The 24,448-nt window shown below is 40.1% G+C and overlaps 1 protein-coding gene across 7 annotated transcripts in view; it reads left to right on the forward strand.

The window, feature by feature from the left end:
* LOC126195139 (rho GTPase-activating protein 17-like) overlaps positions 1–24,448 on the forward strand; it is a 354,101-nt gene that overhangs the window by 262,758 nt on the left and 66,895 nt on the right. For all 7 annotated transcript variants that reach the window (XM_049933640.1, XM_049933639.1, XM_049933638.1 and 4 more), the window contains exons 11-12: positions 1,771–1,850; positions 16,431–16,677. In XM_049933640.1, coding sequence (XP_049789597.1) covers positions 1,771–1,850; positions 16,431–16,677 — 327 coding nt within the window. The remainder of the gene's footprint in view (positions 1–1,770; positions 1,851–16,430; positions 16,678–24,448) is intronic.

The raw sequence follows: 24,448 nt of genomic DNA on the forward strand, positions 1-24,448 counted from the left end.
TCTTTAGCTTATTGGAAGGGTGCATGACATTATTCTCAGAAAAAAAAAATGCGTTTTATTACTGTAATTTTTGCACCTGGTAAGCCAACTACAGACTTTACCTATCACATTATTCTTTTTTATTCATATCATACAGTTATATAATTGACATAACTGTGTACACTTACAGTGGTGGCATCTGATGAGCTTACGACACCACAGTTGTGTTGCTACTGTACAGCAGTTTGCTATGAACAGTAGTACTGTTAACAGCATGATTCTGCCTACATGTGGCCTACTTTAGACTATATTTCAAATACGTGCAGTGATGGTGTGTTTATCTTTTGACAATGCCACTATGGCTCCATTACATTAGGACATGTTTTTAAAACAGGTATGCCTTACCATTTTTGAAGTGCATGTTTTCCGCATTTTTGTCAGTAATATTTCTCATTGTGGCCTATTTTATTGTTTTAAGATTTGGACAATCTACTTGAAGTATTTGTGTCCCCCGCCCCCATGTTTTGCTGTAGAACTGAAGGTGGTCATTTCTGACTGAAACTCATAGTCTAAGGACCTAACAATTTTGTGATCACAGATGGTAATGAAAAAATTTATTCTACAATTAATTAGTTGTTAATCAAAGATAACGATGAAACCCTCAGTGATGATATCCTTTTTTTAAATTTACAGCTATCATTTGTGTATGTTACACACCTGAAATCTGGCGTTAGAGCAAAGCACTGGTAAGTTTTTTGGCAGTGCCTCAAGGATATGCTGTCATTACATGGAAAAGAGAAAATATGACTGTGTCAACATATGCTCGTACAGTTCATCTCCTAAATTTAAGGATTCTTATTCCACTACCAAAGCTAAATCATTGATGTGTATATTTTTGACATTTGAGCAGTCATTAAGAAACAAAAAATTGACACAGGTAATAAAAGTGGGGAAGTACTGGATACCAACTGAGTCGACTGTAATCTTACAGGAAGACTCTGCCATTGTGACTGGTTAATTTCAGGATCATAGTGATAAACCCAGTTTTCATCACCAGTAACAATCTTTGAGAGAAAGTTTGGATCAACTTGAAGCTGCTGTTTCAGTTCATTGCAGGCTTCAGCTCAATATTGCTTCTGTTCACCTTCAAGCAGGTGTGACAAAAACATCATTTCAATCCTTCTCATGTTGAAATATTGTTACAGAATAGATTTACATGTACAATAACTTATTCCTAATGCATGCAATGGTTTGACTACAATGTTGCAGAATTGGATCCATCATTGGCTAAACATTTTATAATGTGTTACCAGTGATGGCTGACCAGAACTTTTGTTGTCATCAGTTGACATTTGCCCATTTTCAAATGTTTACACCAGTTGTAGGTTTGTGCCTGATCTAAAGTATTGTCTCCAAAAGCTTGCTTCAACATTTGGTGAGTGTGTGAAGTAGTTGCCCCAAGTTTAAAACAAAACGTTTTACAAACAGGCTGCACTTTGGGGTCAGCTATCACAAAACTGCAAACTCAGTTAGTCGTAACAACGGAAATGGTGTTCACCAACACCTAAGCAAACTACACAGTTCACAGTTTTTTACCCTACTAATTCAAGTAGAATGTATGGAGGAACACCTAGTGGTGTTTCAGGGTACTTGTAACATTAAATTTTGGGAGCGTTTGTATACCCATTCGTATAAGTGTGAATCTGTATGTGACGGTATATTCCAAGTTACTTTTGTAGAAAATTACATGTTAGTATGACCATAAATCTTACTGCCCATTTTTCTTTTCAGAATGAATATGAACTCTGCCAATATCCACAGCAGTGTAGTGGATAGCTTGGTCACATACGCTGATTATTTCTTCCCCGGAGGTAAGCTTTTTATTACTTTTGTTATTTAAAGGAATACATGAATAACTGTGTTGTGTGATATGTGAAGGTAAAAGTGATAGAAAAGTCAGTGTTGTTGTCAGAAATGCTCATCTTATGTGTAAACTTAAAACTGCTCACTTGATTATAGGGAAGCAATTTCATAAGCAGTCTGGTTTAAAAGTTCCATTCACCTTAACTACTCCTGCCTCAGCACTTTGGCCTAGTTGCAGTGTTACATATGAGAAGGGTGTGTACTTCAGGGAAAGCAGTGCTGCGAATATAATCACTGTGATGCCAACTGCTGCTGCAGCGTTCAATACAGTAACGTGACCTTTGACTTTTGCAGTGCGAGTGCAAGGGATACTTGAGAAACTATGAGTTAGCCACAACAGTAAGCTATGTCTTTGCTTAAAATTTAAAATTTGAATTTTTCATGAAACACTGAAGGAAATAGCATGGATTCCTAGCACTGCACGAACTCCTACTGTGTTCGAACAAATTTACTATGAGTTCTCATACAGTGCCAGTATGTATGGATATATAGACATTTATGCTGATTTTTTATATAAAGGTAACAGAAGATGAAAGTGTCCTCCAGAAAATATTACTTGACTGATCCCAGTACAATATTTTGTTTGTTTATGGGATATGGTAGTGATTTACCAAGTAGGTTGAAAATGAGCAGTTCAATCACTGTTCACATAGTAGAATAACAGGTAAAAAAGTTATCAGATTTTAATCAGTTTGAAAACGTGGTGGCTATATTCAGATGAAACAGTCAAGAAAATTAATCAAGACTCAAATACCAAACAAACGAAACATATCGTAATAAAGTGATTGTAATTTTTATTGTAAGAATAAATTACAGTGGCAAGACCCATCCTTGTGATAGTACCATCGGATGTCTTTAGATCGCACGACGAGCGGAAGCTCGAGAATTGGATAGAATCGTGATAGCTATTTTTTGTTCATATTTTAGTTTTTGTTGCCCATGATCTGCACCCTAGAAGATATTTGAGTCCTTATTTCACAGTTGTTTTTATTGTTTAAATCCTTTGTGTATTAAATAAACTAGGGTAGGTCATTCTGATAGTACCAATGAAAGTTAACTAGATCCCAGGTCAGTCAAGATCGAACAGAGTTAGAGATTTTCTGAATTATGACATAAACTATTTGAACCATTAGTTGTGTTAAAACAGCCCACCTGTTTAGACAACATTTTAGGTTATTGCTGTTCAATGAAGAAAGTACATATACAGTTACCACACAGCTGGTACAGATAGTGAGTTATATGGAAGATTCACATGTAAAACCAAGAACGTGGTTCTAAAGATGTACATAGGGTTAAATAAATAAATAAAAATAGCAGATGCACTAATGAAATGTGAAGAATGGACATTTTCCTTTATGAAACACAGTGAGTAAATGACCCTTTACTATATTTGTGAATAGCTGCCTCTATCTTTTCATGTTGAACTTAGAGTTGCTCACCACCCTTGAAGGCTCTCCTTCATGATGTGGCTATGCAACATGGTGTGTAAATGAATAAATGATGATTATCGCAGGAACAATTTTGCAGTTTGATACTACTCTCATAGTGCTATAGAAAGGCTACCGGGACATCCTGCTTCAAATGTTGAAAAATCCTGACGAATGCCTGGCTATGAAAGATATATTGAGAGTGTTGTGAAGTGTAGATCATAAGATTACCAAAGACATCATAAGAATGTGAGTTAAAATATTTATGAAATGCTATATCTCTAGCTGGTAGTGGGAACTGTTTATTTTAAATTATGTTTGCAGCTGATTCCATATATAATAGGGAACAGCAAAATTGGTCGATTGAGGGGGCAAGTAAGAAAGAACTTCCTATCCACATTTTTTGCACGCACTGCCACCCCGCACCCCCATTCTCATTCTAATTCTCAGATGCTGTACTTTATGCATTGTATCAGTGTCCTACCACCATAATTCTGCCTTCAAATGAACAAACAAGTATTATATATTTTGATCTGTGTTAAAAGTATTTATAGTATTCCCCCAATAAAAGTGGGATTACAAATAAGGCTACATTCAAAATCTCCTTGAAACAATTCTTGCTGTCACAGTTCGGATTAAATACTTGAATTATAACACTGTGTTCTCTTTATGTTAAAAGACATGCATGCTAGCTAATGCACAGATGATACATCTGCTTTCACAGTTAAACTTTTATCTTTTTCACAGTTAAACTTTTATCTTTTTCACAGTGGGTATCACAGATGTAAATATATTCAGGGTGTATACGCCCTGGGACAACCGGGAAAACCTGGAATTGTTTTCAGCCAGGAAAAACCCAAGAATTTTTTAGAATTCTTGTAATTTTTCATTGTTTTATTTGTGAACAAAATTTTTGTAATTTTGACTCTTAAGAATTGATACTCTCACAAAGAATTTTGCTTTAGCGCGCTACTGCAGAATAATACTGCAGCAGTGAAACATAAACAAGAGAAAAACACCAGTATAAAACTTAAGGTGCAAAGAAAATGCTCCATTTACAACAACAAAACACAATGTGCACATAAATGTCCATCAACAGCAAAATATGTCAAAGGCCTTAGAACAAAGATTTGTTTGAGCAGTTGCCAGCTGGCTCATGCACAAGCGCAGAGCTGAAGTCATGTACAAGCAGTGCCTTGTCCCACTTCTCACTTCAAGTGTGGCTGGTAGATGCATAAGCGGTAGCTGCAAGCAGCCTGATGCTATCTGAAAAAAATTTTCTGGTGCACCCAAGCTGCCAGATTGGCATAAGTGCAGAGCAGAGTAGTAGTGAGGAGTAGTCTACATGTGATTGCTTTTCATGATTTTGCTGTTCTCTTTTCAATTACAGCTCTCATACCAAATGAAATCAAAATGGACTTCTGTGGCTGATAGTTATCAAATAAATTAAAATACATTCCCATAATTACGGAAAACTCAGTTTTCTGGTTTTATTTCCACATTATTGGCAATCAAAAATTGTTTTGTAAAACAATGAAGTTACTTTTGTCAGTTTGCTAAAGAAATTTGGCTTTTATTAATCTTTTCTGCAAAGGTGGTCAATTTATTTGAAATGAAGTGTTTCATTCCACACTATTAGCTAGTCTCAACTGTTCGCTAAATTTAAAGTGCATGTTTTCATCTTCTGGCACATGTGACATTATGCTGTAATGAAGAACCAAACATGAAATAATAACAGTAATGATACTCCAAGAAAACCGGCTCCTCGAAAACCACATTGAAAAGCATTAGCAGAATTTTATAAAGCGGCCTTCTGTGAAACACAATATTTTATGATCAATACCAGAGAAGGAAAGTTGCTACTCACCATATAGCGGAGATGCTGAGTTGCGATAAACACAACAAAAAGATTCACTCAGTTATGGCTTTTGGCCATTTAAGGCCTTTGTCAATAGGGGACACACACACACACACACACACACACACACACACACACACACACACACACAAGTGCATGCTCAAACGCAAATGCAACTTGCACACGCATCTGCAGTCTCAGAGAGCTGAAACTACACTGCGAGCAGCAGCACCAGTGCATGATGAGAGTGGCGACTGGGTGGAAGAGGCTGGGGCAGGGACGGGGAGGGATAGTATGATGGGAGTGGCAGACAGTCAAGTGTTGCACTTTAGATAGAGGGCAGGAGAGAAGGTGCGGAGGGGGGGAGGGAGTAAGAAGCGGAAAGGAGAGAAATAAAAAGAAATTAAAAGACTGGATGTGGCGGTGAAATGACGGCTGTTTAGTGGTGGAATGGGAACAGGGAGGGGGCTGGATGGATGAGGACAGTGACTAACGAAGGTTGAGGCCAGGAGGATTACGAGAACGTAGGATGTATTGCAGGGAAAGTTCTCACCTGCGCAATTCAGAAAAGCTGGTGTTGGCGGGAAGGGTCCATATGGCACAGGCTGTGAAGCAGTCATTGAGATGAGGGATATCGTGTTTGGCAGTGTGTTCAGCAACAGGGTGGTCCACTTGTTTTTTGGCCACAATTTGTCGGTGGCCGTTCATGCACCTATTTCTCTCCTTTCCGCTACTTACCTCCTCCCCCATCCACACCTTCTCTCCTACCCTCCATCTAAACTGCAACACTTCACTGTCCGCCACTCCCACTGTACTATCCTTCCCTCTCCCTGCCCCAGCCTCCTCCTTACCCCCACCCAGTCGCCACTCCCATCATGCACTGGTGCTGCTGCTCTCAGTGTAGTTTCAGCTCTCTGAGATTGCAGACATATGTGCAAGTTGTGTTTGAGTGAGTGAGTGAGTGAGTGAGTGAGTGAGTGTGTAAGTGTGTGTGTGTGTGTGTGTGTGTGTGTGTGTGTGTGTGTGTGTGTCTACTGCTTACAAAGGCCTTAATGGCCGAAAGCTATAATTGTGTGACTCTTTTTGTTGTGCCTATTGCAACTCAGCATCTCCGCTATATGGTGAGTAGCAACTTTCCTTCTCTGGTATTGTTACATTCCATCCTGGATTTTCTATTGTTTGATTTAATATTTTTTGATCACAAGACATGTTTCAACATGTATCTGGTACCTCCTCTTGGACTGACATTATTACTTAATTTGTGTTGTTTATGTCTTAAAATTACTGAACATCATTCTTCAGTAAATTACAGACTGGTAGCATACCTTGTTGTATCATTTCAACTCCCCACAAGGCCTTATAATTACTCCTGGAGTAGAAAATAAACTGCCATTTATACAGTTTTTTGGCTTCATATGTAACCTTATTAATTTTCATACAGTGTGAAAGAGTCATGAAAAGCTTATTGTTCTTAGTTCTGGTGTACACAAACAACTTTTTTTTTAATTTTTGCAAGAAATTTGTATTCCTTCTTGTTAGCTTTTTTCAGTGCTGTGTGGATGTATTTGATCAGAAATACTACAGAACAGTATTGCAGAGTATGAATTTAAAAAAAAAAAAAAAAAAACTGTGTTAAAGTCACCACATAGCAAAAAAATTGGGTTACTTTGAGTATAGAGTCTAGTTTTGAAACAAATGTTGTAGCAAGGACTGCTTGCTAATTTTGCTTTCCTTATGTAGACAGGATATGATAAAACTATTGCCGTAAGTACAGTAACTTCATATGTCCCCTCCGAACAATATGCTGCAGTGCTGCACATGGTTGCATGGTACCCCTCTTCAAATGAAAATCCAAACAGAAATGCTATGAAAGGTGTATGAGCAGAGCAAACATCAATCACGGGCTACCTGTGTCATCGTAGCTGCGCATGCCCAGTAATGCCTGCCGTCTGGTCCTCTGTGAAAACTGCTTGAACAAACCTACCTATAACTGGTCGTGGGAAAATATTGTGTATTGTGGATTGAGAAGCGTCATTTCAAATGTGAGTTTCCTTCTGCATAAGATGAGTAAAGTTATATGTGTGAGGACCAGCTGCTTAGAAAAGTTTCAGGCCCAGAAGACCAAACATTTATGTCACCATTTAAAATTTTACTGATATGACCAAGATATGACCAATATTATAAGTGAAAGCTTAGTTTTTCTTGTAGATATACTATAAGTATATTAATTTAAATGATTAACTAAAAAGTGTGTTTGTTTGCGCTACTAAAGTTATGTTGCTATTGGCTGATGACATCAAGTGTCCTATGCTGTGAATATCTGCTGTAATTTGCTGGTGAGATAATGTGACAGGAGCTATAAATGGTTGACAGAAGTGCATTACAATCTCAATTTTAGCGTTTAGGAAACTAATGTGCTATTTCAATGTTTTTGGAAACTAATGTGTTGTGTTTGGTGGAATTCATGTTTATACTTTTGTACTATGCAAATATGCATTGTACATGTTGCTGCTCATCAAGGATATTTCCAAATTGCGTTATTTTTTTGGGGTTTCATTTCCTAAATTACCATGAAGATCTACATCAGTGTATAAAACTATTACCATTCAGTGCATTGATAAGTTTTATAGTTCTTAAGGAAAGCATACTTTCACTTAACATGTAGAAAGTTTCACCTGGTAAAATGTTTATTTTCACCCAGGAAAAAAACGCATTTTTAACCGGTAAATCCGGGAAAAATTCTGTTTTTTTTTTCCCCTCTTGTCTGCTTATACACCCTATTATTAAATGAATGCAGCATTTTCCCATTTGGAAGCAGTTTAATTAAATGTAGTCTGAGCAGAAAAATTCTGTATTCATGTGCTAAAATTTTACTTTTTGGCTGTCTTGTTCACCGAATGAAGGTAGTGTACCTAATGTACTCACCCAATGAATGCTGGCTACAAATTACTGATTTAATCTCTTTTTAAAGCATGACGTACTATACTTCCGTTTAAATAAAAAGTAAGTTTAATACGTAATTTGAGGTGCTAATTTTTGGGCTCTACACTAGTGTTAACCAGTTATGCAAAATCAGGAAATAAGAGCTTATTTTTTGAACAGAGTACCAAAAAAATAAAAAAAAAAACTGGTGCCAAAACATCAAGTTTAAACTTCTGAAACAGAAAATAACATTTAAAGAATTGATATAACTGGAATAATCCATTCCAGTACACGAAATAGTTAGTACATAATATGACTATCCACAGTGCATGAATGTACAAATTCCAAACTCTGTTAATGGAGACAGGCGCAACCTTTGCTCTCAAACAATAGTGTCATACAAGTAGCAGTCATAGCTCCTTTTCTGTTTTTTAGGTATTGTGTTTGGTAGTGTTATGTAGTCAGAGAGACTGTTAATGCATATTTTGTCAAATTATGACGAAATTTAAGATGGAATTTTATAAACAGTTAAGCATTCATTAACTCTACATATCAGTCTTAATCTCAGTATGAAGTCCAAAATGCGTGTCCTCTTTCGCCTGCACTCAAAATTGACAAACTTGCCAGCTCAGACTGTGTTCTCCTGATAATTCTTACACCATGAATCAATAAATTCTGACTAGTGTAGAGGAAAGGGACAGCAGAGAGGGAAACAGGTTTTAAAGGCTTTCCCCACTGTGAATAACTATGAAATGTAGCTGAAAATTCAGTATCAGAACAGTTAATTGAAGAAATGATATTACTCTTTCTAGAATTATTCTGGCTGCCTGGCTTCTGAAAGCCATCTAACAATTTTTGTTATGGCACTGTTTATGCATTATAAAACAATAAGATGAATAACATTCTTCTGAAAAGTCACTAAATCATTAACAGTCCTTCTTCACACACTATATTTCCTGATAAACTTTTCATCACAGGTTTCTAGTCTCTTTGTGTCTGTTCATATTGCTGTTCTTTTAAAGTACTACCCTACATGCCATTACTGTTACAATTTGCAGTGCCAGTGTGGTTTCATCTCTTCTGCAACTCTCTTTTCACAAAGAAATTTGTATCTGACTACCTTTATTTGACATCATATGCGTTGGATATGAGCCAATAAAAACCTCAAAACAAGAAAACTGCACAGAACTGACAAAATGCAGGACAAATTACATCTCTGTATGGATGGTTGTTGCAGTAAAAATGACGCTGAAACAGATGTATGCATTTAATAGTGAGTTGATCTAGACTTCTCGTGAGGAGTTGCATTAGAAGGGAGCAATGACGGGGTGGAAAACTGACATTCTTCTCCTAGCCACCAGTTTGGTTGCTCCTGAGTATAGTGGATGGGCATGCTATTCATTCTCTTACTGTTTCAAAGAAGGGCCCAATAATTAAAGGGTGATTCAAAAGTCCCTTGACAGTTTGGGGAAACACATTTTTATCACAAAATGGAAGTTGCAGCTTCATTACAAGCACATGGGGGGACACGTCAATACATTTCAGTGTAGTGACCCTGAAAATCTGTGCACAGCACCCATCTATCTTACGTGCATGAAACACGGTTGCCAATATTCCTTTTTCTATTTTTCCTGCTGAATCGGTTATTTACTCGATCAACTTGTTTACCCTTTTAATCTTTAACTGGTACAGCTATGACTTTATAAAACCTCAGTCAAAAAAATCCAAGGGCATCATGTCACGAGAGTGGGCAGCCGATAGTCTGAAGTGATATGCAAACAATTCATCTATGAGAAAATGTTTCATCCAAGTAAACCTGAATGATGATTGCAAAGTGCAGAGGTGTGCCATCTTGTTGGAAAGCAACAGACTTTTATCCTATCCTTTTCCAGTTGTGGTTCCAGGTACTGTTGAAGCATATTTGGGTAAACTGTTCCTATTGTTGTCTTTTTGACAAACATGAAAGATCTGTCTGTATACCTTTGCTTTGATCACTCCCATCCACACATTCCCTTTAAGTGTATCATATCCCCAATCCTGGACTATATTTGGCTGCTCATCCAACCAAATGTGGCAGTTGTGCCTATTCACCTTGCCACACATGTGAAATGTGGATTCATCACTGAACTGATTGTTTTCCATTAGGTGTTCATCCTCAGTTGCTTGTGCCTATTCACCTTGCCACACATGTGAAATGTGGATTCATCACTGAACAGATTGTTTTCCATTAGGTGTTCATCCTCAGTTGCTTGTAGCAGGTCTGCACACATCGCAACACCAGCAGCAGTGTCTTCAGCGTCATGGTGATGCTTAGTCTGGATGTGGTATGCATGGTTATTAAACGTGAATCTCAGTATCTGCCACACAGTCGCTTGGAGGACATTTAGCTCCTTACCGAGCTGTCATGTTGAGGCATTTGGACTCCAGTTGATAGCATGCTGTATGGCATCTATGGTCTCTGGTGATGTTGCTGGGTCCCAGAATGTACTCCATCAGCAACACTCCCTAGTCTTTTGAACTTCCCTGATAGCGTGCCTAGGTGGAGCAGGCTTTCTGAACTTCGCAAACCTATAGTGTTAGAACAGAGCATTAGTAGTTAGCTGCTTGATACAGACATGTCAGTTAAATATCTATGTGTAATGTTGCAAAGCAGTATGAAATGGAATATGGTTCACCAGTAAAGGAGAACACATACAGAACACTAGTGTGAACCATTGTTGAGTAGTGGTCATGTGTTTGAGATCTGCACAAGGTCGTATTGAAGGAAGACACCACAGCAGTTCAGAGGTGGACTGCTAGATTTGTTACCGGTGGGTTTGAACAACGTGCAGATATTACTGAGATGCTTTGGGAACTCAAATGGGAAACTCTGGAGGGAAGCATTCTTTTCAAGGAGTACTATTGAGAAAATTGAGAGAACTGGCATTTGAGGCTGACTGCAGAACAGTTCTACTGCTGCCAATGTACATTTCACACAAGGACCACGAGGATTAGATTAAAGAGATTAGGGCCTTTTCGGAGACGGAGAGAGAGTCGTTTTTCCCTTACTCTGTTTTTGAGTGGAACAGGAATGGAAATGACTGTAGTGGTACAAGGTGGCTTGCAGAGCATGGATGTAGACGTAGTTGTATGCAAAACACACCAGTGACAAGGCACAGTCAGTACCTTCACCGCACAACAGAAATTGTAATGTTACCAACAATAGTGCCATTGAAGCGGAGTTACTAAACACAATTTTCCGTAATTCCTTCTCCAAAGAAGATGTAAATATTCCAGAATTTGAATCAAGATCAGCTGCCAACATGAGTTATTTAGAAATAGGTACCCTGAAAGCAATTCAAGTCACTCGGTAAAGGCAAGTTTTTCATGTATACCAGTGCTGATGAAATAGCTCCATTTTAGCTACCCTATAGAGACTGTGAAAGATCTGTACCTAAAGACTGGAAAGTTGCATCATTCATACCAACACACAAAAAGGGAATAGAAGTAATCCACTGAGTTAAAAGGCCCGTATCATTGACATTGATTTGCAGTAAGATTTTGGAACATATATGTGTTTGAGCATTATGAAATACCTCGAAGGGAAAAAATTGTTGCCACAGCCAGCACAGATTCAGAAAATATCATTCTTCTGTAACACAACTGATGCCTTATTTACACAAAGTAATGCGTGCTATCAACAGGGTATCTCAAGTTGATTCCATATTTATAGATTTACAGAAGGCATTTGGAGCATCATCTCAGTTGTGTGACGAGATTCAAGATTTACATTTAGAAAGGTTACAGTTGATGTGAAGTCATAAAGTGATTTGCGTTGTCTTCCCCCAATAAGTGCTACAGGCCCTCTTCTGTTCCTGATCTGTGTAAACAATTTAGGAGACAATCTGAGGAGTCTTAAAATTGTTTTCAGATGATGATGCAATTACTGCCTAGTAAATTCGGCAGATGATCAGTATGAATCACAAAATTATTTACACAAGGTGCGGAAAGCGGCTGTTGACCCTGCGCAATTAAAAGTGTGATGTTCTCCACATGACTACTAAAAACATTCCATTAAATTGTGGTTACATGAAAAATCATACAAATTTAAAGCTCGTTGACTCAACAAAAAACACAGGAATCATCGTTAAGAAGAAATTAAGTTTGAGCCTTCACACAGAAAATGTTTGGGGAAAGCAGAACACTTACAAGGTGCAACAAAATCTACTGAAGAGACTGCCTACCCTGTGCTTGTCCATCTTCTTCTGGAGTATTGCTGTGCTATGTGGGATCATTACCAGATAGGATTAATGGAGGACATTGAAAAAGATAAAAAAAAGGGCAGCTCATTTTGTATTATTGAAAAATAAGAGGAGAGTGTGATAGATATGATGAGTTAGTTGAGATGGCAATTATTAAAACAAAAGTGTTTTTCATTATTGCTAGAAATTTTCAAAGAATTTCCATCACATATTTTCTCCCCGAATGCAAATAAGGTTTGTTGGCTGCAACCTGCATAGGGAAAACAACCATTTTGACGAAATAAGATAAATTGGAGCACACGTGGAAAGACCTAAGTTTTATTCTTTCTCAGATGCTGTTCGAGAGTAGAACAGTTTGGAAATAGTCCAAAAGTGGTTTTATGACCCTTCTGCCAAACACTTAAGTGTGAATTGCATAGTAGTCATATACGCTGATCAGCGAGAACATGTCCACCCCTGGTGCAGATAACAAGGCGATGCATCATTGCATGGAAACAATGAGGCCTGGGTAGGTCGCTGGAGGGAGTTTGCAGTACTGCACGCACACAAACACACACACTATCTAATTCCCGTAAGGGGAGGGGGTCAAACATGACCATCATGAAAGGGTGTACATTGTCTGCAACCAGTGTACGGTCCTCCTCGGCCATCATGGCACCTAGCATGAGCACCACTGAACCCAGGGGTGCCTATGTGAATATTCCCCAGTGTAATGGAACCGCCACCAGCTTATCTCTCTTCCACAGTAAAGATGTCAGTGAGCTGTTCCCCTGGAAGACAGTGGGTTTGTGCCCTCCCCTTGGCATGATGAAGAAGGTATCGGGATTCATCAGACCAACCATGCAATGCTCCGCCACTGCACCAACGTCCAGTGCCAGTGATCATATGCCCTATTCAGTCACAGCTGCTGATGTCGTGGTGTTAACTTTGAACTGTGTGTTCAGACACACACACACTCAACCCAGTGTTAAAGTCTCATTAGTTGTGCCACAATTCGTTGCTGTTATGTTTTACCAGTCTGCCCAGCCTACGATGTCCGACATATATAATGAGGGGTGGTCGCCTAACCGCACAACATGTGGACATGGTTTCACCTTGATTTCGCCTTATGTTGAAGGCACTCACCACAACACTCCTTGAACGCCAGAGAAGTTGCACAGTTTCTGAAATGCTTGTGCTGAGCTTTCAGGCCATCACAGTCTGCCCTCACTCAAACTCAGTGTGTGCTGTATCTGCAGTGGAAGAGACAAAATGCAAACAATATTCCTCAATCTGTTTTTGTTGGGAAAAGCCAATAAACAGGAAAATTGCTGATGTTGACAAAGTAGTCTAAACAAAACCCAGTGTAAGCAAGAAACAAAGTATGGATCCCACTTGGATCTTATAACAGAAGACTAACAAAACACAGTGCTTTTCTCACAAGTTTCTTGCTCTAGAAAATCCACAAAAGAAAAGACGGGAACAAAGCTACCAGAGAGTAGTTGGCACAGCAATACTACAGAGCTGTTGAGGGAGGCTAGACCGCTGTTGCACAACTCTCTTTGAGTCAAAGTCCCAATCTAACACTCCTGATGACCCGGGATCAGCAGACGTGGCGCATGGATGTTTTGGCCGGGATGGCAGATCCCTGAAAATCCGGGCGGCATGTCGAACTGCCTTCTGGCTGATGGTGCACCATTTTAAAATGCCTATTGGTGGATGGGTCTTGACTGTTTTTGATCACATGAGTGGCATAGGAAAATAGTCTGCTTGTTGATTGTAACCTGTGGCACTGCTGCTGATCTGTGATGCTCAGGTAGTGAGCACTGGCGGCCGTTGACTGAGACATGAGGCTGTGTATTTGGCAGCAGCCTCGGTCGTACTGTAAACATCTGCTTTGGTTTCATTCGCTGTTATGAAGGCATGCTGTATCTCTGTTCTGTCATACATGATGCCTATGTCACAGGCAGGTGGTATGGATGCTGCAGATTGCGCACCTTCCCCATGGTACACACTAACAGTAAGCTCATTGATACCATACACAATGTTTGTGTGCCTTATTAGCAGTCATTCCTCGCCAGGTAACACTGCTGTCGCCTGGACGGGTTTATATCGATAATATGTTGATGGCCAAAATGTTCTGGTTGAGCAGAGTAGGTGTAGATATGTTGTGATGTTAGTTTTTAACTGTGTATGCAGAACTGAATATAATCTTTCTTATTATGAGGATAATCCCAAAAGTAAGGTCTCCTATTCTTTTTATAAGTACATAGACCTGTTTATTTCTACAATGGTTTACATCAGTTTACAGCTTGAACATTTAGCTATTTTTCGACATAATCACCATTTCTGTCGATGTGGCAGTTTTTGTATGCCCATGTCGTACCAGCTCGCCGCCATGCTGTTCAGAAAGTTATGAACCTCTTCTTTCACCTCATCGTCGGAGCTGAGTCACTTTCCGGCCAAATGTTTCATCACCCGTGGCAACTGAGTCCAGAAAGTTGTCCCGTTTGGCTGCAAGGCGGTGAAGAAATGCGCGGGAAACATCAACTCATTGCCGCATGTGGTCCTCAGTCAGCATGCGTGGCACCCATCTTGCACACGCCTTCCGGTAGTTCAATGTTTCCGTTGAAATTCTGTGAGCGGTGCTTCAGGAAACCTCAGGAACCGATGTGCAGAGATCATCCAGGGTGGTCCACCGATCTTCACGCATGCTTTGCTCAACCTTCAACACTGTCTCCTCAGAAATTGACAGTCTCTCACTCCTTTGTTCCTCGTGAATTTCGGTCCAACCAGCTGCAAACTCTCTGCACCACTTACAAACATTTTTGACACCATGCACGACTCACCATACACTTCCGTCAATTGACGATGCATTTCAATCGCCGCAGTGCCCTTTGCGTTCAAAAACCAAGTAACTGCGCGCAATTCGCACTTGGTGGTAACATCCAAAGGGAGCTCCATTCTCAATGGCTGCCAAGCCAAGACTGAGCGCCTCAGCGTGGCGTGCGCATGTTTACACAGAGCGCCTAAAGCACTCTTCATAACAGTGTGACCAACTGCCACACAAACAGAGTTCTGTACTTACAAAAAAAGTAGGAGACCTTACTTTTGGGATTATCCTCGTAAGATAATAGTAAAACTGCTTTTCTTGTACTCTGTGTGAACGACCTCCAAACTGGGCAAAAATTGAACTACACTTACAAGTGATCTCTGAATGAGAATAATGTTAAGGGGTTGGGGGTTGGGTTGTTTGGGGAAGGAGACCAGACAGCAAGGTCATCGGTCACATCGGTTTAGGGATGGACGGGGGAGGAAGTTGGCCATTCCCTTTGAAAGGAACCATCCTGGCATTTGCCTAGAGCGATTTAGGGAAATCACAGAAAACCAAAATTGGGATGGCCGGACGCGGGATTGAACCGTCGTCCTCCCGAATGCGAGTCCAGTGTCTAACCACTGCGCCACCTCGCTTGGTATAATGTTAAGGATTATAATGCTTTAGCATGCACCTAAATGAATGTCTTTTCCAGTGTTTCAGAATGACACATGACAATTATAGTGAACTGAAACTGTCCTGTCAAGGACAGTGTGGATGTGCATGATGTTATAAAACCTTTCTCCTGTATACTGAAAGTTAAGATATTAGAATATGGGATTTGTTGTAAAAGTTTACAAGGAGCACTAAAAATATTGTTGCAAACTGTAGACCATTCCCTCTATTCATTTATCATTCTTTTTGAGCGTTAACATGCATATTATTTTGGAAATCTGGCAATTATCTCAATAAACATAAGTAAAGCAACAGTGTTAATGTTGTTTGATTCCAACAATGCTTTACTAGGCATTAGGAGTGGGATTATTTATTGTCATACATTTGTCAAATGAGGCAGGCTCTTGTTACCAGCACTGACAGTTAAGTTATTACCTAATTCTTGAAATACCTTTATTTGGTGCACTTGAGAATGTTACATCCAGTTAGTTTCAATTAGTTAATATATTAGTAGTTTTGTGTTATCGTTGATAAAACTCCACAGATTACTTATTGTCATGCAGGACACAAATACATGCCTTCAATTTTTTTCTATTCTTTTGACTTTCCAGAACTTGACTTCTACCAGACATTTTCGAGGGAACCCACTGGTGGCGTAAATGGTGGAATGTCCCTGAGTGTAGGTAGTGGTGCTGTGTTCCAGAACAGCATTCAGTCTTCTGCGTCTACAACTGCTACAGGGATAACTTACGGGCATGTACGGAGCAGCAGTGGTGAAAGCCAAAACATCACCTTGGGTGATACCACAGGTGGCCTGAAGCGGGCACAGTCTAGCAGCAGCCTGTCTGACCACAGCAGGTACCTACAAATGTTTGTTTTGTATCATTATGCACAGAATTTGAAGATTTATGCCCTACATTTTTGGTGAAGTGTGCGATAATGTGAGATTCAAGACAGATCACAAGTGTGAGTTTTAATGTAGTAACTTCAGTGCAGATTGATTGTTGTTTTAACAGGGAGATGTGTGAAAGCTACCTCAATCCCATTTTTTTCTGAGAGTTGATCATTCATTGTTCCAGTAAAAGTGAGGTTGTAGCCTCAGTTTCGGAATTCTCTTAATCAGCATTTGCAAAACCAAGAGATTCCTTGCCTATCCTTAATATTCAACAGCTTCTTCTCAGTGATCTGTTGGGGTCTGTCAAAACTCACTCAGCAGCTTAGCAATGAACAGTAGTGTGATTTTTATTGAACAGGCTTAACTTGTTCAGTTACAAGACGTGTCATGCTGTTTGGTTATAGAAATGCACACCAGTGCTCCAACAAGTTCCCTGAGTGGAGGATGTATGTGGTCTTATTCAGTGACAGTTGTTTAGTCCAACTGTCTTTGAGTTGCTAATGGGTACTTACTACCTTGCACACAATCATTCTAAATTGATTAAAGATTTCCTTTAAACAGCTACTTAATGTAACTTTGTCATTGGGTTGATTGATCTCAGTGTCCAGAAAATGCCTCATACTTGTAACGTTTTAGACAGCAGGTCAGAAAGATTGCTTATGGCGGAACTGACCTGGTTTTCATAGCCTCTCCACAGTGCCATCAATCTCGATCGCATCAAAGCTGGAAGTTCTTGTAAGTGTGCAATGGTGGTGTTACAAAATGTACATGACACCAGCAGTTTAGTTGACATTAACACACACACACACACACACACACACACACACACACACACACACAAGCACAGTGGCACAAACTAAAAAATTCACATTTATGTGTAATCAACACAATTTACATTTAGCACAGTCCTTGAGAGATTGATTTTTAAGTCAGCCATTACTAACACATATAACTTGAGTCCAGCATAGCTATTGTCAATGACTATAACATTATACACTCCTGACAATTACAACAGTAGCACACAGAAAGATTGTTCATTAATATTACATACAGAAGAGACTCAAAAGTAATTAAAGTTTATGAGTTCCATGGTTTCCGGTGCGTATATTCTTGTGTACAGAATGTACATAATATAAATCTGAGTCAAATAATGAGAGCATGTCTGATTTAAATGTTACTTGTTAGCTCACTACATGTGGACTGACTGAGATTGTCTTATAAAGACACTCTCAAGAACAAACTATTATTTCAAAAAGTATAATACTTTAAAATTTGGATAAGTTGGAATTCACTGTTTTTGATGAACCATGAGAATTAATATGATTTAATTTATAGAAAATGTCGTTAGAAATTCAGAAAGATGCATACACCAATAGGAATCCCCTCATACGAATGAGCACAATGTTGTGAAATATATTAATTTACATCAAAGTACTAATTAGTAAGATAATTAACTAATACTGTATGTTATATTGTACAGAAAAATAAAAGTAACAAAAGTCCGCAGTCAGAGTTGAAAATCTGGTAGACAAAAATTATCACTCTTATCTATCTAAAATTATCACACCATTTGAATGGTTATTCATTTACACAAATGAAAAATATATTTGTTTCCTATTTGTGAATAAAAGGGAAAAGAAAGAAAGATAATTTTTAGATTCGGAAATATTTATTCCTCCAATTCTCTGTCAATTATAGTGTGGATGTACTTTTTGATCTTTTAGAACAGTTCCTTTTCTTAAAAATATTTATCAGATTGTCAAAAGATTTGCCATTGTGGCATATGAAAAAACATATTCTAGCGATACCAGGTAAAGCAGCGTCATGTTATCTCTTCTGAAAATCACCATTACTTCAGGATAGTGGTCTAAAACCTTCAAAATCATGGTATTCTTCATTAAAAAACAGAAATCAGGTATTCTGCTCTAGTTTTTTGGCACATAACTTTGTGGTTCCTTGTAAGTTGCGTCTCCTGAATCTGATTCGAAATCAAGAAATGAATTAACTTTTTCTGTCACAACTTCCGTTTCAGGCACCCCACTCGATTTCTGCAACATTTCTTGGTCTACTATATGTCTGAAGTTGTAAGCTTTCCGTGACCATGGACAGCAGTGCAGGTGAACAATTTGTTTTTAATTTGTGGGCAGGATAGTGCTGCAGTAGCTGCTTGTCTCTCATTGGTGTAGAAAGGTGAAACAAGTCTTCAAATCATCTATTTCTCAACACTTTCTCAGTAGGAAGTCACCCATGTGCTGCAATATTTAAGAGGAATGTTCTCCTGTTTTTACGCCTCTGAGTTGAGTACTCAAGCATGGAACTAAAATTCCAAAATACATATTTTTTCACCTTGCAGTATATGCAGAGCTTCATCAGTAGGGCCTGAACATGCTGTTAATGGTTTAACATACTTAAACTCATCCTCTCTTGTGGAATTTTCAGATGCAAAAATTCTACGTAACTTGATCAGCTTATCTTGGATCAGGGCTTGTCATAAACACTTTCAATTGTTTCGGAGCAAATTGGTTCTCCAGTATTATTCCACCGAGTCTTACGTTTTTGTTTGGTTCATTAATACTATGAATTCTTAATTCTCATCGTGGTTTTGAAGGACTGTTTAGTATCACCTGTGATTCACAAATACACTCACTTTGTGTGCAATGCATTGAATTGAATACGAGATAGATTTGATAAATATTTTCCGGGAAATGGAAATAATCCAAGTATTAAATTTACATCGTATTATTTCAGTGACACCTATTTGTGATTTTTTGCTGTGACCGTACAATGGTATGGAGGTGTAAGTTCCTTATACATGAATGACTTTTTAAACACAGGCTTAAATAATTAAAATGTTTTGTGGGGAGGGGATTTTTTCCTTGCATTGAGATGCTCCATATTTCACAAAGGATTTGATGGGAATGCAGTTGTTCAAGAGCTTCTGAAGCCACTATGGATTAAACACAGTTTATTTTAAATATTTGTTTACTTGATATGTAAATATTATATCTGACATCATCTCAGTCTTTGTGAAATACTGCAAACTGTTTCAACTTTAATTTTTGTTATCTTCACTATGAGTATAATTAGGGAAGAGTGCCTGAACACCCCTAACTTCTATTTATGTTAAGTAATAAAAGGAAAAGTACATTCCCTTATGAAGTGAGAGATGTAAATGTGTGCATTTTACCAATCTTATCACACTGTCGAATGCTGTTTGGTCTCTGTGCTCACTGATAGTGTGTGTGTCTATATATACAGAATTTTGTGTGTATGTTTGTGTTTGTTTGTGTGTCTGTCGACCTGCCAGCACTTTCATTTGGTAAGTCACATCACTTTGTTTTTAGATATATTTTTCCTACGTGGGAAAAATATATCTAAAAACAAAGATGAAGTGACTTACCGAACGAAAGCGCTGGCAGGTCGATAGACACACAAACGCACACACACAAAATTCAAGCTTTCGCAACAAACTGTTGCCTCATCAGGAAAGAGGGGAAGGAGAGGGAAAGAAGGAAGGATGTGGGTTTTAAGGGAGAGGGTAAGGAGTCATTCCAATCCCGGGAGCAGAAAGACTTACCTTAGGGGGAAAAAAGGACAGGTATACACTCGCACACACACACATATCCATCCACACATATACAGACACAAGCAGACATATTTAAAGACAAAGAATTTGGGCAGAGATGTCAGTCGAGGCGGAAGTGAAGAGGCAAAGATGATGTTGAATGACAGGTGAGGTATGAGTGGCGGCAACTTGAAATTAGCGGAGATTGGGCCTGGTGGGTAACGGGAAGAGAGGATATATTGAAGAGCAAGTTCCCATCTCCGGAGTTAGGATAGGTTGGTGTTGGTGGGAAGTATCCAGATAACCCGGACGGTGTAACACTGTGCCAAGATGTGCTGGCCGTGCACCAAGGCATGTTTAGCCACAGGGTGATCCTCATTACCAACAAACACTGTCTGCCTGTGTCCATTCATGCGAATGGACAGTTTGTTGCTGGTCATTCCCACATAGAATGCATCACAGTGTAGGCAGGTCAGTTGGTAAATCACGTGGGTGCTTTCACATGTGGCTCTGCCGTTGATTGTGTACACCTTCCGGGTTACAGGACTGGAGTAGGTGGTGGTGGGAGGGTGCATGGGACAGGTTTTATATCGGGGGTGGTTACAAGGTTAGGAGCCAGAGGGTAGGGAAGGTGGTTTGGGTATTTCATAGGGCCAATCTCCACTAATTTCAAGTTGCCGCCACTCATACCTCACCTGTCATTCAACATCATCTTTGCCTCTTCACTTCCGCCTTGACTGACATCTCTGCCCGAACTCTTTGCCTTTACAAATGTCTGCTTGTGTCTGTATATGTGTGTATGGATATGTGTGTGTGTGCTAGTGTATACCTGTCCTTTTTTCCCCCTAAAGTAAGTCTTTCCGCTCCCGGGATTGGAATGACTCCTTACCCTCTCCCTTAAAACCCACATCCTTCCTTCTTTCCCTCTCCTTCCCCTCTTTCCTGATGAGGCAACAGTTTGTTGCGAAAGCTTGAATTTTGTGTGTGTGTTTGTGTTTGTTTGTGTGTCTATCGACCTGCCAGCGCTTTCGTTCGGTAAGTCACATCATCTTTGTTTTTAGATATATTTTTCCCGCGTGGAATGTTCCCCCCTCCCCCCCCTCTCTTATATATATATATATATATATATATATATATATATATATATATATATATATATATATGTGTGTGTGTGTGTGTGGATGGATATGTGTGTGTGTGCGAGTGTATACCTGTCCTTTTTTTCCCCCTAAGGTAAGTCTTTCCGCTCCCGGGATTGGAATGACTCCTTACCCTCTCCCTTAAAACCCACATCCTTTCGTCTTTCCCTCTCCTTCCCTCTTTCCTGATGAGGCAACAGTTTGTTGCGAAAGCTTGAATTTTGTGTGTATATTTGTGTTTGTTTGTGTGTCTATCGACCTGCCAGCGCTTTTGTTTGGTAAGTCTCATCATCTTTCTTTTTAGATATATTTTTTCCACGTGGAATGTTTCCCTCTGTTATATATATATATATATATATATATATATATATATATATATATATATATATATATATATATATATATATATATATTGACATTTGGCATTACCCCCAAAGGCCTCACACTTAAAGTTCCCATCTCTGGCTGCAACCCTTCTTTCCATCAGTCCCTATACCAGTTCCAAACTGAACAATCCATTGCCCTCACCCACCTGATCCTTCACCTACACATCAACTCAGCCAATGAACACACCCGTCAACTCCTATCCTTAATAAAAGTCCTCAATCTTTCCTCTCCCACATCCACACCGGCTATTCAGAGCATCCTCATACGGGCCAACCGCAAATTAGAACAGCATGCCACCCTTCACCTAAAAAAACTATCCAATCACCTGGTTTCCCGCCTCCGGAAAGGCAACTCACTCACCCTTCACAACCTTTCCAGCAAACCTCAACCTCCTCTCATTGCACACAAACCCAGTCTCTCCCATCTACTCAATCTCCCACTTCCAGCTCCACTCCCTCCAAAACCTCAAAATTCCAATAAACACAATCTGGTACCACAACACCCTAATTCAGTAGTTAATCTTTCCTCCAAACCTCTCTCCCAATCCGAAACCTCTGTCCTATCCAAAAGCCTCACCTTCAGCCCCACTCCCAGATTCAACCAAACAGCCCTTGTCAAAGATTTACTGTCCTACACTCGTACTCTCTTCTGGAAGTATCACTTTGCCACGAAGAAAAATGATCCTAATCCTACCCCTAATGATCCAACTCCCCAAGACACTATCCAAATTTAACCCTACCTGGAACAGTTCCATCCTCCATCACAGCGGGACCCACCTCCTCTTCCTCAAAATCACCCTCTCCAATCCTTCCAGGAATTTCTGACTTCCAGCCTTGCCTCTCAATCCTTCTTAAAAAACCTTAATCCTACTCCCAACATCACCACTGCTGAAGCCCAGGCTATCCGTGATCTGAAGGCTGACCGGTCCATCGTCATTCTTCTGGCGGACAAGGGTTCCACAACCGTGGCACTTGATCATCGGGAGTATCTGACTGAGGGACTGCGTTAGCTTTCAGACAACACCACATACAAAGTTTGCCAAGGTAATCCCATTCCTGATGTCCAGGCGGAGCTTCAAGGAATCCTCAGAACCTTAGGCCACCTACAAAACCTTTCACCTGACTCCATCAACCTCCTGACCCCACCGACACCCCGCACCCCTACCTTCTTCCTAAAATTCACAAACCCAGTCATCCCGGCCGCCCCATTGTAGCTGGTTACCAAGCCCCCACAGAACGTATCTCTGCCTATGTAGATCAACACCTTCAACCAATTACATGCAGTCTCCCATCCTTCATCAAAGACACCAACCACTTTCTCGAACGCCTGGAATCCTTACCCAATCCGTTACCCCCGGAAACCATCCTTGTAACCATTGATTCCACTTCCTTATACACAAATATCCCGCACGTCCAGGGCCTCGCTGCGATGGAGCACTTCCTTTCACGCCGATCACCTGCCACCCTACCTAAAACCTCTTTCCTCATTACCTTAGCCAGCTTCATCCTGACCCACAACTTCTTCACTTTTGAAGACCAGACATACCAACAATTAAAGGGAACAGCCATGGGTACCAGGATGGCCTCTTCGTACGCCAACCTATTCATGGGTCGCTTAGAGGAAGCCTTCTTGGTTACCCAGGCCTGCCAACCCAAAGTTTGGTACAGATTTATTGATGACATCTTCATGATCTGGACTCACAGTGAAGAAGAACTTCAGAATTTCCTCTCCAACCTCAACTCCTTTGGTTCCATCAGATTCACCTGGTCCTACTCCAAATCCCATGCCACTTTCCTTGATGTTGACCTCCACCTGTCCAATGACCAGCTTCACACGTCCGTCCACATCAAACCCAACAAGCAACAGTACCTCCATTATGACAGCTGCCACCCATTCCACATCAAACGGTCCCTTCCCTACATCCTAGGTCTTCGTGGCAAACGAATCTGCTCCAGTCCGGAATCCCTGAACCACTACACCAACAACCTGACAACAGCTTTCGCATCCCGCAACTACCCTCCCGACCTGGTACAGAAGCAAATAACCAGAGCCACTTCCTCATCCTCTCAATCACAGAACCTCCCACAGAAGAACCACAAAAGTGCCCCACTTGTGACAGGATACTTTCCGGGACTGGATCAGACTCTGATTGTGGCTCTCCAGCAGGGATACGACTTCCTCAAATCCTGCCCTGAAATGAGATCCATCCTTCATGAAATCCTCCCCACTCCACCAAGAGTGTCTTTCCGCCGTCCACATAACCTTCGTAACCTGTTAGTTCATCCCTATGAAATCCCCAAACCACCTTCCCTACCCTCTGGCTCCTACCCTTGTAACCGCCCCCGATGTAAAACCTGTCCCATGCACCCTCCCACCACCACCTACTCCAGTCCTGTAACCCGGAAGGTGTACACGATCAAAGGCAGAGCCACGTGTGAAAGCACCCACGTGATCTACCAGCTGACCTGCCTACACTGTGACGCATTCTATGTGGCAACAAACTGTCCATTTGCATGAATGGACACAGGCAGACAGTGTTTGTTCCATCCACACATATACAGACATAAGCAGACATATTTGGTCTTTAAATATGTCTGCTTGTGTCTGTATATGTGTGGATGGATAGGTGTGTGTATGCGAGTG

This window comes from Schistocerca nitens, chromosome 7 (assembly GCF_023898315.1).
Source record: "Schistocerca nitens isolate TAMUIC-IGC-003100 chromosome 7, iqSchNite1.1, whole genome shotgun sequence".
In the NCBI taxonomy this organism is placed as follows: domain Eukaryota; kingdom Metazoa; phylum Arthropoda; class Insecta; order Orthoptera; family Acrididae; genus Schistocerca; species Schistocerca nitens.